Source organism: Xenia sp. Carnegie-2017, unplaced genomic scaffold (assembly GCF_021976095.1).
Source record: "Xenia sp. Carnegie-2017 unplaced genomic scaffold, XeniaSp_v1 HiC_scaffold_22, whole genome shotgun sequence".
Taxonomy (NCBI): Eukaryota; Metazoa; Cnidaria; class Anthozoa; order Malacalcyonacea; family Xeniidae; genus Xenia; species Xenia sp. Carnegie-2017.
Window position 1 is genome coordinate 16,491,499 of NW_025813485.1, and position 17,177 is coordinate 16,508,675.

Below are 17,177 nucleotides of genomic sequence, written 5' to 3' on the forward strand. Positions count from 1 at the left end.
TAAATTGATAAAATTTCTTGATTTTAAGACAAAAGAAAAAAACAAGAAACACTTACACTCGAGATTGGAAAAAAATCCGAAACTCAGAAACAGATGGCAAAAGTTTATTTGGGTCCTTCGTGTTTACTAAGCGATACACTGATGGGACCTAAACATACACCCACCCTACCCCCAACTCTGCATCCTCCTAATTCTTCAGCAATGCAGCCTCTTGTATTATGCATAATCTGTATGGTTCATAAACGTCTGTGTCATAAACATTCAGTTGTGGTCAGTGATGATCATTTTGTAAAACTTTGCTAAACCCTCTTAGCTAAACCCACATTTTGCAAAACCTAAGTGGGTTTTCTTATTAGTAATAGGTTGATTCATGTTACCAATTTTTTCAGTGCCACCATCCATCAGCAGCAGAAAATAGTGAATATTTACAGCACGACACAACACTGAAGGCGAGATTAAATGTATGATAAGATGGTCTATTCCAAGACCAAATATAACTTGGGATCAACAGATTGTTAGCAACAATGAACCTGTCTCGAATAACTGGATCTCTTCACAGTATAAGTCTTCGTTTAAAAGGAAAACACAACTACAATATGAAAGTGTTTAAAGATACCCGCGACTGCTAAACAAGCTTCAATGTTGTTCAGATGTTTTGCTCAAAACATTCATGGAAATGACAGTAGAATGTTTAGGTTTATGCGATTCGGTAAGATTTTCTTTTGTTTACATGGTAAATATTGTTTATTATTATTACATTGATTGATGGTGAAACGTTTCGTTTCTTTCTTTAGGAGATGATCCTTTAATGTTTTTCCTTCTGGGATGTAATTTTAAATGAAAACGAGGACTTTATGGTAATTTGCAGAGTAGATGTTTCGATTCGTGCTAATATTGCGTTTTACAAACAAAATCCTGGTCGTGAAGTGATAAATAATGAAAGAACAAACATCACCATAAGTAGAAATCCTCAATATCGTAGTGTTACAATGAAAATACGAAATATCAACATCATTGATTCTGGAACTTACAGATGTAGTGAAAAAAATGCTCTCAGTAATGAATATGCTGCTGTAACGTTGAATGTACGAGGTTAGTTGCTTTGAAATTTTTATCACCAAAAACATAAAAAAAAGTTCGTAAAAAATATTGCGAATTCTCGCTGTTTAACACAAGGAACATACTTTTATCTTAGCATGAACTATCTAAACGTGTGAAATTTTGATATTATTTTTCTTTGACTTTGAAAGGTTATTCAGTAACCACTTATGTATCTTTTTTGCATAGGTTTTCTTTGATTGCGATATAAATACAGTATGACAGTTGACCTTTTAAAACGAAAGTAAGACTTAATAATTTTTGTAAAACATTGAGTTGAAATTTTAACGAACGATTATCTTAAACGATTATATATAAATTATACTTTATAGTTAAAAACGTTCACAATAAGTACGACTAGCTCTTCCTTACGTAGGTTTGATAGAAAATGTCGATGTGTTTGGCTACCTACAGTAATTGTTTGTTTGCAAATCACATCCATGCTGCTTGTAATTCAAACAATTTTGTTTCTTTACTATTCTACAGGAATATATCCTCCTGTAATTTATCAGATGAGAGATTCTACAGTGAATAAAGATAAAGATAAAGACGCAGACTTGATTTGTAATGTGTCAGGTAATCCTCGACCCAAAGTAACATGGTCAAGAAATGGTGAAGAAATTGGTCGTGTTATAATCACAAATTGTAAAACGTAAGTTCCTAACTATTACTTGAAGAATAATGGAACAACTCTTATTATTTGTGGCGTTGATATTTCACATTCGGGAAACTACACATGCTTTGCAAAAAACCAGTTAGGAAACGTCACAGCAACTGTTTATCTTAGTGTTACTGATTGGTTGACAATGTTTACACTGTTTACAATGTTTACACGAACCATCAACTTTAATAGATGAAAGTCTTTTGCCAATGAAAAGAAACGTTTAGTTGTGTAGCAAGCGGTAATCCTATACCTTGGGTACAATGGATTTCTATCGATAGTGATGTGAAGCTCGTAGCTATAGCAAAGAAGGAAATAGTTTTGACAGTTGAAAAATGAATAAATCTTACATCGGAAATTATTCTTGTAAGGCATGGAACTCGTTTGGTATTACAGAGAAGCGTTTGTTGTCACTAAGACTTCGACCTCAAGGTTGGTTGGAGATATTATTTTATGATTTAGCAGGATTTGCAGATTTTCATTTAAGGATGTTTTATATTGACTTTTGCACTTATGAATATTTTTCTTCATGCGGCGAAGTTTTGTATTAAAATATGAATTTTACAATTAGCACCTTTGTCTCAAATTTAGTAGTTCCAGCTGCATTAAAATCATTGATTTAGAATGCGTTTTTCAAACTCCTAGACAGAACATGGGCCATGCACATACCTAAATATTTTTAACGTCTTCTGTTTTTTGTGTAGATCCTACACCGACGATCCAAAACGACGATGGTACATCACCAGGAACCATTGCAGGGATAGTTATTGGTGTTTCCATAGTCATCATATTAATTATCATCATTGTTCTCTATAGAAAACAAAAACAAAAATTATCATTCTACAAACATCAGTATTTTCTACGTACTGGAAATTATTCAGTGAGTTTTTACACGTCAGTCGTCTTTTACAAGCATCTGTTTTTACATACACGCACTGTAACAAATGTTGCAACTTTTTTTCTTTTTTAGTTTAACGGTAAGCTCGTTTCATTGTGTTTTCTTCTGACTTTGTTTCAGATCGACCCCAGTATAACGCTTAATGAGCAAAGTATGAATTTACCGTACGACTCTGATTGGGAATTTCCTTTTGAAAGACTCGTTATGGGTGATCGTCTTGGTGCAGGAGCCTTTGGAGAAGTTTACAAAGCTGAAGCAATGGGAATTTTAGCTTTAAATCCTCGCGATAAAAGCAGCATTGTTGGTAAGAGAAGATCGAAAATACGTCGTACTTTAAGGGCAAGTCAAAGACCTAAAAAAGAAAGACCATTTACAGCCTAATTCAACCAATGCCATTGTTGCTGTAAAAACTGTTAAAGGTAAAACTTTCTTTTAAGGAAACTTACATATCATTTTACAAATCTTGAGTTTTTGTTGTTCTCTTTTGAAAAAAAAACTTTGTTCTTCCTGTAGCTCATGCAACAGAAAGCGAAATACGTGATTTAGCAGAGGAACTGAAACTAATGATTCACATTGGTGAAAATAAAAATATCGTTAATTTACTCGGCGCTTGTACCAAGGGACGGCAACTTTATGTAATCTTGGAATTTTGTCCTCATGGAAACTTGCTGACATTTTAAGATCCAAAGATCTTTTATGAAAGCACCTGGGAAAAGAAAATTTGTGATCCAGAGAAAGAGTTTACTTTAATTGATATTGTTGGTGCTGCTTTTCAAATTGCCAAAGGAATGGAGTTTCTTGCTTCACGAAAGGTAAAAATTATCACGTAAACATTTTATAAAATACATTTTTAACAGATCTTACATGAAGTTTATGAATTTAAAACAATTTCTAATCCTATAATAACTATTCATAAGTAACTAACGCTCATTGCTTTCACAATAGTTTGTATTAAAACTAGAACATTGATAGAAGATTTATAATCTTTAATTATTTTCAGTTAATACATCGTGATCTTGCTGCCCGTAACATTCTTGTTGCTGAAGAATACGTCATGAAAATATCAGATTTTGGTCTGGCACGAGATATATATAAAAGCGATGTTTATGTAAAGACATCCAGTGGTATGTTACCTGTAAAATGGATGGCTGTAGAATCTTTATTTATCGCGTATATACTCATCAAAGTGATGTGTAAGTTATAAATATGTTATTTTGACATGCAGGTTTTCTCAACTTTATTCATAGAATGTTTTTTATTCCATTTATTCCTAACGTATGTTAATTGACACATTTTGTTTACTAACTTTAGTTGGTCCTTCGGTGTTCTACTGTGGGAGATGATGACTCTTGGAGGTACGCCTTATCCTGATCTACCAGCTGAACAATTGCTGGATTTTTTAAACCAAGGAAAACGTATGCCACAACCCACTAAATGTCCGTTGGAAATCTATACAATCATGAGAGATTGTTGGCAGGAACAACCACAAAATAGACCAACATTTTCCAATTTGGTAGAGCATTTTGGAAGAATATTGGAACGACATTTGGAAAAGGTATGGTTCTAACTTCAATTGAATTGAAATTTATTTCACCATCATGGATTTCATCATTGACTTCTCAGTAAATTAGTTGTGTCTAAATATACATGCTAAAACAGTTTAAGATGGAAATTGAAAATCTAGTTCTTTTATGTCGACATAATCTGCGCTATTTAATATTACTTAAGTATACGTTACAATAATTGAAGATACTTCCCCTTACCCTGAATTCATTTGATTCTTGTGCTCAAGTGAACCTGCATATGTTTGCAATTCTTGATTGTATTCTCTAGTGAACATTGCTGTTTATACAATGTCTTTGGTCAGCCATTTACCATACTGCCTTTATAACACAGTCCCTGTTTTCAATGTTATTTCATCATTTTTAGACGAATCCATATTTACACATTGAAGCAAGTGCTGAGGAGATTGAGGCAGCAAGGGAGAAAGATGAATTATTGGAAAAAAAATCTGACTATTACTTACAACCATTGCTCATTTCCAATAAATTACATGGGTTAGTACTCTCTTTATGTACAGTTCTCTTACTATTTACAACGTAAGCATGTTTTTATTGAAGAATATTTACTGTATAGTTAACTTTAACAATATATTACGTTCATTTTTAGCTATGACTCCAATGCACCATTACCTACCCCTCCCACAGATGCATACACGGCACCTACAGTTCCTTTACCTGAGGTTGCTGTTGAACCATCAACACAGAAATTAAAAGATGCTGGTTCTTACGAAAGGCTAGCAGACAATACCTCTCCACGAAAAGGAGCATCTTATAAGAATGAAGACGCAATAAGATTAGAAAATATGACAGCGACAAATCACAACGACACTAAAGATGTTCAAAAGCCTGAGAAGATAGAGTCCATTGTTCGAAGCATATTGTTTACATTATTTTGTGAATTGGAAACGAAGATACGTAGGAACTGCCAATTGAAGAATTTTAAGAATTGCAAAACATCACCTTCTTATATTTTGTTGAAAATCAACAATTTGGTAAACTTTCTGAAATCGTTAATACCACAGGTGAAGGAAAGCTAAGTTATTTGGACGGACTTACCTTTCTTAAAACCCATGTAAATCTCAAACTTCCATGGTTGGCACAATGCAAGTCTATACATCATGATTAACACCATGTAAATTTCTACACCATGGTTGGCACAATGTAAGTTTCTACACCATGGTTGGCACAATGTAAGTTTCTACACCATGGTTGGCACAATGTAAGTTTCTACACCATGGTTGGCACAATGTAAGTTTCTACACCATGGTTGGCACAATGCAAGTTTCTTCTACACCATGGTTGGCACAATGCAAGTATCCACACCATAGTCAACAACATATAAGTCTCCACACCATGGTTAGCAACATGAAAGTCTCCACACCATGGTTAGCAACATGAAAGTCTCCACACCATGTGAAAACAGCATTTTACACATTGTTTGCTTCAAATAGTTATAAGCCAATTTAAACTGATTTCACCAATGTAGTATAAGGAGCAACCCCTATAAAATTTATGTGTTGTGATAATTATAGTTTAGAAATCATTAATTGTTACGTACTAATGATTTCATGTTATAAATTATCCCCAAACGTACATGTTTCATAATGTCCCTCTAGGTCCTCATGTTTTGTATGCCACTGATATCCATCAACGATTGAAATTTAAGCTGACTAACTTGGATGATTATTTGTAGTCGCGTAATCATTTTTGATCAAGCTACAGATAAGAAATCATCTCTAAAAAATAAATCTTAATTTTAAACTGAAACGCTGAAGGAGAAATTATTTGGTTTATTTCTCAGAATCGTGATCTGCATTGATCTTATATATTTTGCAAAGATACGAATTTTTTAGGTTAAATTTTTAAATTTTAGGCGAAGGACAATGAACACTTATTGCAATATAAACTAAATTATATCATAAAAAATTGCACTACTTTCAAACAACTAACTTCTGAACTTCAAACATGGATGTTTAGAGGTTTTATGAAGTACATTAAATTTACTTGTTATGTCTTAGTTTATTTTATAAATTAAAACCGATTTTAAAGTAATTTGTTTTTTAATTTTCATTCGGACCTAGATTCTTTATATTGCATTTGTTGTTAACATTTCCCAGGAGACAATTTATAGAGTCAAAATATCACCAAATGAATTATTGTGTCTTGATTTTTCCATGGAACTCATAGCTATGTTGAGTTTGCAAGATGTCTTTGTTTGTCGTAGTATGTTTCATTCTTTTTGTCCATTACCTGAAGCAGATAATGAAATTGAAATTTCCATTCAATAATCAGCAAATAACCTCCGAATTTAAATTATTGCTTTTGCTATTGTCAGTGAGCCATTGACCAAGAATTTATGAATTGTATTTCAAACGGTCCAATTCTCTTCATGTATTCTTAGAAGAGAGGCATCTCCGATGAAGATGCTTAAAGTTTGATTTGAGTTTATGCTTCTTCTAACTTAACGAGATGTTAGATGAGTTGTCTGAGCTAAGAGTTTATTTAGTGAAAAGATTACTGGAATAACATGAATGAGTTTAATTCGAAAGATTGTAGCGTTCCTTTTCAAGCAGGTATCCGTTTGGATAGATTTAATATTTGACATTTTCGTAGTATTTAAAAGTTTTCCTTTTATAATGTAAACATGATAATTGGTAATATGATTATGATTTGTATTATTTCATTAACAAAAATAAAAGTGCTCATTTCTAGCAAAATTTAGCGTAAAATAGGAAAAATTGTTGCCATATATATTTAAATATCCAAAGTCCTGAGAGGCACACGTTTGCAGTAACGACAGTCAAAATAAGATTTATAATGATAATATTTATATATTTTCACTAAAAGACTTTCTCCATTGTGCTCTTATCGTTTATTGTAGAAGCTATCATTCATCACTAGGGCAAGCATATGGTGCAATGGCGCGCTGTCAATTTTTGTTGGAGGAGGGGTCGCAAAACCAATATAGGTAAAATTTTGAATAGAGGACAGAAAATTTTTCTATACTTGTAACATTTCATCAAGTTATAGGTGATTGAGAAAATGTGAAAACTATAAAAGTTACACATCGTGGATCATATTTGTAAAATTCTCCTTTATTAGTTGAGAAATATTTTACTAAAATTGAATTGCAATGGACATATCAACGGAACAGATGGAAGCACATGCTGCAAGATTAATATTGAACGCTTGCTTTTCAACATTATTGGTGTATAATTTCGTAGGAGCACAATACTCATAAAGTATGCCTAAACATAATTGCTCTATAAAGAAATTTGTCGTGTATGTTAAATGTTTAATGATTATTGGTGTATCACCTAATCGTTAAATTGGCTTCATTATCGTTGGGAAATTGTCTGAAGACAAAAGGTAAGTAGATATTAAGATATGATAATTTATGATTAGATTTCCAGTTTAGATGAAACATTAATGCTGTAGCATTGAAATTCATGATGGTTAAATTGCTATAAGCTCTATATTCTGTTTCTGCATCTTACGTTTTGCTTGAAGCTACGAAGGCAACATCGACATGGATTTTTGTAAACAATGAAAGAATGTAAGGGTGCAGTCGTTTAAAGAGAATCATTCACCTAGAAGACATTATTTGGGCTTGTTTCTTATAAGGACAGAACATTTTATGATCAAACTTAAGATTAAAGCATAGGCAAATGTAATTCTACTTCAGTTGTTATCAGCAGATCCGTGCTACTTTTTTGTTTTTGTAATTAGATATTTGTATTCGTAATTTTTCGACGGAATAAACAGTTTTAAAACGTTTATGAAAAAAAACTCCGTTTCTATCTAAAATTTAGAAAATATGTTTTGTTACTCCTATTCATACATAAGATTTAGAAATAGATAAATATTTAGTAAGCAAAGTATAAAAAAAAGCTTTAAGCTGACTGGTTAATTTTCTTCATGTTGTCCCTCGTTAAAAGACACGGCGGACGACTTATAAAAAAAATAAATAACAACATCAATTTTTTGATATTTTTCCTACCATATAATAGATGATACTGTATGCATAAACAAACATGATCTACAGCAAAAAAATTCATGACGAAGATATGATTCATTACCAAAATGTTTACTACCCAAATTTCTTATTCATTTCCAAGAACAATTTCCTAATCCACTTTTGTGTGTGCTGTAAAACCAATAAATTCTAAAAAAGAGGCTTAATTTCCACGCTTGTAAGAGAGATACAAGGAGATGTGTATGGAGTGACGTATATAATTTCTGCGTTGCGGTTTGCATTTAAAGTTTTCGTCTATCAGCAAATAAAAAACAGATAAACCAAATATAAACCAAATGCTTCGATATTTTGATATTTACGATAATAATAGTTGTATGTTTTCAGTGTTCTATCATCGAACTTGTGCAGCTATGATTTTTCATACAATTGCAGTTTTAAGGATAAAAAATGATGCGTTTTGTTGTCATCTTGTGGTTGATGCTGGCCGTGACTCTTAAATGTGCCGTTAAATGGGGATGGAACAAAAAGTTTGAATTTTGTGAACATAAATGGAATGTGTTTGTTCAAGAAAAAAATCAATCGGAAGAAAGGTGCGGAAATTTGTCTTTAACTAATGGTTGCATCGAAGAGAAAAATTATCTTTGGAACGATTCAGGATGTTCAGTGAATTTTGTCCACTTGAAGGTAATCTATATATTTTACATTTGCCTTTACATACGTATTTTCATAAAAAAGTTTACTGTTGAAGAAGAGTTAATTTGCAAAAGCCTAAGGTAGAAAAAGGTATACTTGTATTTTTTTACATATCTATTGCGTATGCAAAACTGCAGACCTACGTACATTGGTAACATTGCTGTATCAGAAACATGGATTTCCTCACTAAAGAGTCAAGTTTAGCAAGATCAAATGATTAAGTCGTTGGCTTTTTAGTCTAAAAAATAGAAATTAAACTGTTTTTCAGTTTTATTCCGTGGCTACGTTCATCGTTAATGGATGTAGCTTGTCATGGTCTGTTTCTTATGCAGATCGAATGACTTTGTTATACATCACTCTCCTGCTACATATAGTAATACGACCCTGCATGTCTATTTTTATTTATTAAATAAAATTTTTCAGGTAAATGTTGGTGTGCAAAAAATGTCGTGAGCAAAGGGATCAAAACAATTCGTGTGAAACGAGTGGCAAATATATCTTGGAGTGAACCGGAAAACTTCACTTGTCCTCATAAATACATAAAAGAAGGAGAGGAAAAGCCGAACATTAGTTCTCCACAGTCGTTCTCAATAGGACAGCACGAAATTCCGTACAAGCACTTTCTGTATGGTGGAAAAACTTCAACATGCTATGTTCGTATTAACGTTGGAAGTAAGTATAACCATGTTTGGAAATTGGTATGAACATATCGATCATATATATAGAATAAGTTGTTTGGGAAAGATACAACTCGCGGTTTTTCGTCAATTATGCACTCATATTACTTTGGAATTTTAATTACATAAAGAAGAGGAGTCCCGATAAGCACACTAGACATCGTTTTGACTTCAATATAAAGTTGAATTATGTCATGCATGTCAAAACGTTGATCTACCTGAAAAATGAATTCATCAATTTAAGTTGAACTAGGAATGCGAGTACAAAATTTCAATGTAAGAAGTCGAAGTTCATTCGTAAAATCATAGTAAAATGTAGCTTTAGCTCAATTATAGTTGAAATTATCGTTTTGTTACAAACAAATTTTATCAGCTCAAAATTGTGATCATTTCGCAATTGTTATATTTTTTAAGCAAACATTACAACTAAAGCATTGGCGTGGTCTCCTTAAAGTTAACGCAGCAATTCTCGGTTATTTCTTACTAAAGTGAAGCTAGATGAACATGATTGCGCTCAGCTACTTTAGTCTCATATTCTGTTTTGTTGCTTTGTCCTCAGCTTCGTCTTGAAATCCGTGAGTAAATGAAATGCTATAGTCTTTCCACCACTGTATTACTAATTTGTTATGCAGTTAAGAGCATGTCTTACTAATAGAGATGTTTTAAATTTCAAATTTATATTGAATATTTTTGAAATTCCGGCAGTGCTGAATATGTAAATATTCACCCCCAATTAACGTTTTAGTTTCGGCTCTGGGCTAGGGTACTGCCTTGAGAAACACCTGTTTATAGTAATATGCCGTCTGCTTTGGAAGTACCTAGTGCATCACCACATGTATAATATGTGTATTGACCACATCCGGATCGGATGCAACTGCACAGTATCCACCTATTTGTTTATGCAAAACATGCATGATCAATTTTGACATACGTTCAGCAACTATTATTATATTATGCTATCATTACTTAACAATTTCAGTTGCAACTTTGTGTTGTATGTTTGGTATTTTTGAGACAGGTTATGAACTCGATTTTGGCCTTTTTAAATTTCATTGGCCTTTGAAAAACAAATTGGCTATTTAAATTTGGTCTCTTGTCAAGTCGTGAGTGTTGCTTGATAAAAAAGCTTTTTTCGTTTTAATTCAACTGCTAATAGACTTCAAAAAACATATATTTACCATTTATACCGTAAAAATGGAGTTGTAAAAACAGAAGAATACGGAAGAACGACATATGTTTTCATCGCTTATAGTTTAATGAAAACATATAAAGAATACGGAGGCCATAAAAAACACATAATTATTATGTAACAGATATATACTAACTCTTTAAATTGATAAAATTTCTTGATTTTAAGACAAAAGAAAAAACAAGAAAACACTTACACTCGAGATTGGAAAAAAATCCGAAACTCGAAACAGATGGCAAAAGTTTATTTGGGTCCTTCGTGTTTACTAAGCGATACATGCGGGACCTAAATTTGCCACACCCGCCCCTACCCCCCAACTCTGCATCCTCCTAATTCTTCAGCAATGCAGCCTCTTGTATTATGCATAATCTGTATGGTTCATAAACGTCTGTGTCATAAACATTCAGTTGTGGTCAGTGATGATCATTTTGTAAAACTTTGCTAAACCCTCTTAGCTAAACCCACATTTTGCAAAACCTAAGTGGGTTTTTCTTATTAGTAATGAGTTGATTCATGTTACCAATTTTTTCAGTGCCACCATCCATCAGCAGAAGAAATAGTGAATATTTTACAGCACGACACAACACTGAAGGCGAGATTAAATGTATGATAAGATGGTCTATTCCAAGACCAAATATAACTTGGGATCAACAGATTGTTAGCAACAATGAACCTGTCTCGAATAACTGGATCTCTTCACAGTATAAGTCTTCGTTTAAAAAAGGAAAACACAAACTACAATATGAAAGTGTTTTAAAGATACCCGCGACTGCTAAACAAGCTTCAATGTTGTTCAGATGTTTTGCTCAAAACATTCATGGAAATGACAGTAGAATGTTTAGGTTTATGCGATTCGGTAAGATTTTCTTTTTGTTTACATGGTAAATATTGTTTATTATTATTACATTGATTGATGGTGAAACGTTTCGTTTCTTTCTTTAGGAGATGATCCTTTAATGTTTTTCCTTCTGGGGATGTAATTTTAAATGAAAACGAGGACTTTATGGTAATTTGCAGAGTAGATGTTTCGATTCGTGCTAATATTGCGTTTTACAAACAAAATCCTGGTCGTGAAGTGATAAATAATGAAAGAACAAACATCACCATAAGTAGAAATCCTCAATATCGTAATGTTACAATGAAAATACGAAATATCAACATCAATGATTCTGGAACTTACAGATGTAGTGAAAAAAATGCTCTCAGTAATGAATATGCTGCTGTAACGTTGAATGTACGAGGTTAGTTGCTTTGAAATTTTATCACCAAAACATAAAAAAGTTCGTAAAAATATTGCGAATTCTCGCTGTTTAACACAAGGAACATACTTTTATCTTAGCATGAACTATCTAAACGTGTGAAATTTTGATATTATTTTTCTTTGACTTTGAAAGGTTATTCAGTAACCACTTATGTATCTTTTGCATAGGTTTTCTTTGATTGCGATATAAATACAGTATGACAGTTGACCTTTTAAAACGAAAGTAAGACTTAATAATTTTGTAAAACATTGAGTTGAAATTTTAACGAACGATTATCTTAAACGATTATATATAAATTATACTTTGTAGTTAAAACGTTCACAATAAGTACGACTAGCTCTTCCTTACGTAGGTTTGATAGAAAATGTCGATGTGTTTGGCTACCTACAGTAATTGTTTGTTTGCAAATCACATCCATGCTGCTTGTAATTCAAACAATTTTGTTTCTTTTACTATTCTACAGGAATATATCCTCCTGTAATTTATCAGATGAAGAGATTCTACAGTGAATAAAGATAAAGATAAAGACGCAGAGTTGATTTGTAATGTGTCAGGTAATCCTCGACCCAAAGTAACATGGTCAAGAAATGGTGAAGAAATTGGTCGTGTTATAATCACAAATTGTAAAACGTAAGTTCCTAACTATTACTTGAAGAATGATGGAACAACTCTTATTATTTGTGGCGTTGATATTTCACATTCGGGAAACTACACATGCTTTGCAAAAAACCAGTTAGGAAACGTCACAGCAACTGTTTATCTTAGTGTTACTGATTGGTTGACAATGTTTACACTGTTTACAATGTTTACACGAACCATCAACTTTAATAGATGAAAGTCTTTTGCCAATGAAAAGAAAACGTTTAGTTGTGTAGCAAGCGGTAATCCTATACCTTGGGTACAATGGATTTCTATCGATAGTGATGTGAAGCTCACAGCTATAGCAAAGAAGGAAATAGTTTTGACAGTTGAAAAAATGAATAAATCTTACATCGGAAATTATTCTTGTAAGGCATGGAACTCGTTTGGTATTACAGAGAAGCGTTTGTTGTCACTAAGACTTCGACCTCAAGGTTGGTTGGAGATATTATTTTATGATTTAGCAGGATTTGCAGATTTTCATTTAAGGATGTTTTATATTGACTTTTGCACTTATGAATATTTTTCTTCATGCGGCGAAGTTTTGTATTAGAATATGAATTTTACAATTAGCACCTTTGTCTCAAATTTAGTAGTTCCAGCCGCATTAAAATCATTGATTTAGAATGCGTTTTTCAAACTCCTAGACAGAACATGGGCCATGCACATACCTAAATATTTTTAACGTCTTCTGTTTTTTGTGTAGATCCTACACCGACGATCCAAAACGACGATGGTACATCACCAGGAACCATTGCAGGGATAGTTATTGGTGTTTCCATAGTCATCATATTAATTATCATCATTGTTCTCTATAGAAAACAAAAACAAAAATTATCATTCTACAAACATCAGTATTTTCTACGTACTGGAAATTATTCAGTGAGTTTTTACACGTCAGTCGTCTTTTACAAGCATCTGTTTTTACATACACGCACTGTAACAAATGTTGCAACTTTTTTTCTTTTTTAGTTTAACGGTAAGCTCGTTTCATTGTGTTTTCTTCTGACTTTGTTTCAGATCGACCCCAGTATAACGCTTAATGAGCAAAGTATGAATTTACCGTACGACTCTGATTGGGAATTTCCTTTTGAAAGACTCGTTATGGGTGATCGTCTTGGTGCAGGAGCCTTTGGAGAAGTTTACAAAGCTGAAGCAATGGGAATTTTAGCTTTAAATCCTCGCGATAAAAGCAGCATTGTTGGTAAGAGAAGATCGAAAATACGTCGTACTTTAAGGGCAAGTCAAAGACCTAAAAAGAAAGACCATTTACAGCCTAATTCAACCAATGCCATTGTTGCTGTAAAAACTGTTAAAGGTAAAACTTTCTTTTAAGGAAACTTACATATCATTTTACAAATCTTGAGTTTTTGTTGTTCTCTTTTGAAAAAAACTTTGTTCTTCCTGTAGCTCATGCAACAGAAAGCGAAATACGTGATTTAGCAGAGGAACTGAAACTAATGATTCACATTGGTGAAAATAAAAATATCGTTAATTTACTCGGCGCTTGTACCAAGGGACGGCAACTTTATGTAATCTTGGAATTTTGTCCTCATGGAAACTTGCTGACATTTTTAAGATCCAAAAGATCTTTTTATGAAAGCACCTGGGAAAAGAAAATTTGTGATCCAGAGAAAGAGTTTACTTTAATTGATATTGTTGGTGCTGCTTTTCAAATTGCCAAAGGAATGGAGTTTCTTGCTTCACGAAAGGTAAAAATTATCACGTAAACATTTTATAAAATACATTTTTTAACAGATCTTACATGAAGTTTATGAATTTAAAAACAATTTCTAATCCTATAATAACTATTCATAAGTAACTAACGCTCATTGCTTTCACAATAGTTTGTATTAAAAACTAGAACATTGATAGAAGATTTATGATCTTTAATTATTTTCAGTTAATACATCGTGATCTTGCTGCCCGTAACATTCTTGTTGCTGAAGAATACGTCATGAAAATATCAGATTTTGGTCTGGCACGAGATATATATAAAAGCGATGTTTATGTAAAGACATCCAGTGGTATGTTACCTGTAAAATGGATGGCTGTAGAATCTTTATTTATCGCGTATATACTCATCAAAGTGATGTGTAAGTTATAAATATGTTATTTTGACATGCAGGTTTTCTCAACTTTATTCATAGAATGTTTTTTATTCCATTTATTCCTAACGTATGTTAATTGACACATTTTGTTTACTAACTTTAGTTGGTCCTTCGGTGTTCTACTGTGGGAGATGATGACTCTTGGAGGTACGCCTTATCCTGATCTACCAGCTGAACAATTGCTGGATTTTTTAAACCAAGGAAAACGTATGCCACAACCCACTAAATGTCCGTTGGAAATCTATACAATCATGAGAGATTGTTGGCAGGAACAACCACAAAATAGACCAACATTTTCCAATTTGGTAGAGCATTTTGGAAGAATATTGGAACGACATTTGGAAAAGGTATGGTTCTAACTTCAATTGAATTGAAATTTATTTCACCATCATGGATTTCATCATTGACTTCTCAGTAAATTAGTTGTGTCTAAATATACATGCTAAAACAGTTTAAGATGGAAATTGAAAAATCTAGTTCTTTTATGTCGACATAATCTGCGCTATTTAATATTACTTAAGTATACGTTACAATAATTGAAGATACTTCCCCTTACCCTGAATTCATTTGATTCTTGTGCTCAAGTGAACCTGCATATGTTTGCAATTCTTGATTGTATTCTCTAGTGAACATTGCTGTTTATACAATGTCTTTGGTCAGCCATTTACCATACTGCCTTTATAACACAGTCCCTGTTTTCAATGTTATTTCATCATTTTTAGACGAATCCATATTTACACATTGAAGCAAGTGCTGAGGAGATTGAGGCAGCAAGGGAGAAAGATGAATTATTGGAAAAAAAATCTGACTATTACTTACAACCATTGCTCATTTCCAATAAATTACATGGGTTAGTACTCTCTTTATGTACAGTTCTCTTACTATTTACAACGTAAGCATGTTTTATTGAAGAATATTTACTCTATAGTTAACTTTAACAATATATTATGTTCATTTTAGCTATGACTCCAATGCACCATTACCTACCCTCCCACAGATGCATACACGGCACCTACAGTTCCTTTACCTGAGGTTGCTGTTGAACCATCAACACAGAAATTAAAAGATGCTGGTTCTTACGAAAGGCTAGCAGACAATACCTCTCCACGAAAAGGAGCATCTTATAAGAATGAAGACGCAATAAGATTAGAAAATATGACAGCGACAAATCACAACGACACTAAAGATGTTCAAAAGCCTGAGAAGATAGAGTCCATTGTTCGAAGCATATTGTTTACATTATTTTGTGAATTGGAAACGAAGATACGTAGGAACTGCCAATTGAAGAATTTTAAGAATTGCAAAACATCACCTTCTTATATTTTGTTGAAAATCAACAATTTGGTAAACTTTCTGAAATCGTTAATACCACAGGTGAAGGAAAGCTAAGTTATTTGGACGGACTTACCTTTCTTAAAACCCATGTAAATCTCAAACTTCCATGGTTGGCACAATGCAAGTCTATACATCATGATTAACACCATGTAAATTTCTACACCATGGTTGGCACAATGTAAGTTTCTACACCATGGTTGGCACAATGTAAGTTTCTACACCATGGTTGGCACAATGTAAGTTTCTACACCATGGTTGGCACAATGTAAGTTTCTACACCATGGTTGGCACAATGCAAGTTTCTTCTACACCATGGTTGGCACAATGCAAGTATCCACACCATAGTCAACAACATATAAGTCTCCACACCATGGTTAGCAACATGAAAGTCTCCACACCATGGTTAGCAACATGAAAGTCTCCACACCATGTGAAAACAGCATTTTACACATTGTTTGCTTCAAATAGTTATAAGCCAATTTAAACTGATTTCACCAATGTAGTATAAGGAGCAACCCCTATAAAATTTATGTGTTGTGATAATTATAGTTTAGAAATCATTAATTGTTACGTACTAATGATTTCATGTTATAAATTATCCCCAAACGTACATGTTTCATAATGTCCCTCTAGGTCCTCATGTTTTGTATGCCACTGATATCCATCAACGATTTAAGGCGACTTTAGGATTTTGAGTTAGTTACAAATAACAAAGTAAAAGTTTTTTTCAATTGAAATTTAAGCTGACTAACTTGGATGATTATTTGTAGTCGCGTAATCATTTTTGATCAAGCTACAGATAAGAAATCATCTCTAAAAAATAAATCTTAATTTTAAACTGAAACGCTGAAGGAGAAATTATTTGGTTTATTTCTCAGAATCGTGATCTGCATTGATCTTATATATTTTGCAAAGATACGAATTTTTTAGGTTAAATTTTTAAATTTTAGGCGAAGGACAATGAACACTTATTGCAATATAAACTAAATTATATCATAAAAAATTGCACTACTTTCAAACAACTAACTTCTGAACTTCAAACATGGATGTTTAGAGGTTTTATGAAGTACATTAAA

At 32.8% G+C, this 17,177-nt stretch overlaps 2 protein-coding genes, 2 long non-coding RNA genes and 1 pseudogene across 4 annotated transcripts; all 5 read left to right on the forward strand.

Moving 5' to 3' along the window:
- Window positions 1-864: 864 nt before the first annotated feature.
- LOC124445346 lies at window positions 865-8,821 on the forward strand. The gene is made up of 3 exons (XR_006948122.1): window positions 865-875; window positions 7,444-7,588; window positions 8,628-8,821. It is a non-coding gene; the product is annotated as an uncharacterized LOC124445346 (long non-coding RNA).
- On the forward strand, window positions 1,984-6,372 carry LOC124445344 (annotated as a pseudogene).
- A 20-nt stretch (window positions 8,822-8,841) lies between the features above and the next one.
- LOC124445218 lies at window positions 8,842-11,734 on the forward strand. The gene is made up of 4 exons (XM_046995926.1): window positions 8,842-8,879; window positions 9,312-9,560; window positions 11,287-11,610; window positions 11,697-11,734. Exons 1-4 carry the CDS (start codon window positions 8,852-8,854, stop codon window positions 11,732-11,734), a joined length of 639 nt encoding a protein of 212 aa, XP_046851882.1. The 5' UTR covers window positions 8,842-8,851.
- A 50-nt stretch (window positions 11,735-11,784) lies between these two features.
- On the forward strand, window positions 11,785-12,523 carry LOC124445347. The gene is made up of 2 exons (XR_006948123.1): window positions 11,785-11,995; window positions 12,480-12,523. It is a non-coding gene; the product is annotated as an uncharacterized LOC124445347 (long non-coding RNA).
- Window positions 12,524-12,858: 335 nt separating this feature from the next.
- On the forward strand, window positions 12,859-15,829 carry LOC124445219 (fibroblast growth factor receptor 3-like). Its single transcript, XM_046995927.1, is given in 9 exon segments — window positions 12,859-13,089; window positions 13,362-13,537; window positions 13,676-13,973; window positions 14,066-14,367; window positions 14,559-14,721; window positions 14,724-14,751; window positions 14,870-15,113; window positions 15,489-15,616; window positions 15,727-15,829. Coding segments are annotated over 9 exon segments (1,539 nt in total). The 5' UTR covers window positions 12,859-12,992.
- Window positions 15,830-17,177: the final 1,348 nt, after the last annotated feature.

Excerpts from the sequence above, each read along its gene's own strand:
- LOC124445218 (XM_046995926.1), top strand. The coding sequence starts at position 8,852 with ATGTTCAGTGAATTTTGTCCACTTGAAG. Across the intron at positions 8,880-9,311 it reads TGAATTTTGTCCACTTGAAG|GTAAATGTTGGTGTGCAAAA; the intron begins GTAATCTATATA and ends AAAATTTTTCAG. Across the intron at positions 9,561-11,286 it reads TGTTCGTATTAACGTTGGAA|TGCCACCATCCATCAGCAGA; the intron begins GTAAGTATAACC and ends CAATTTTTTCAG.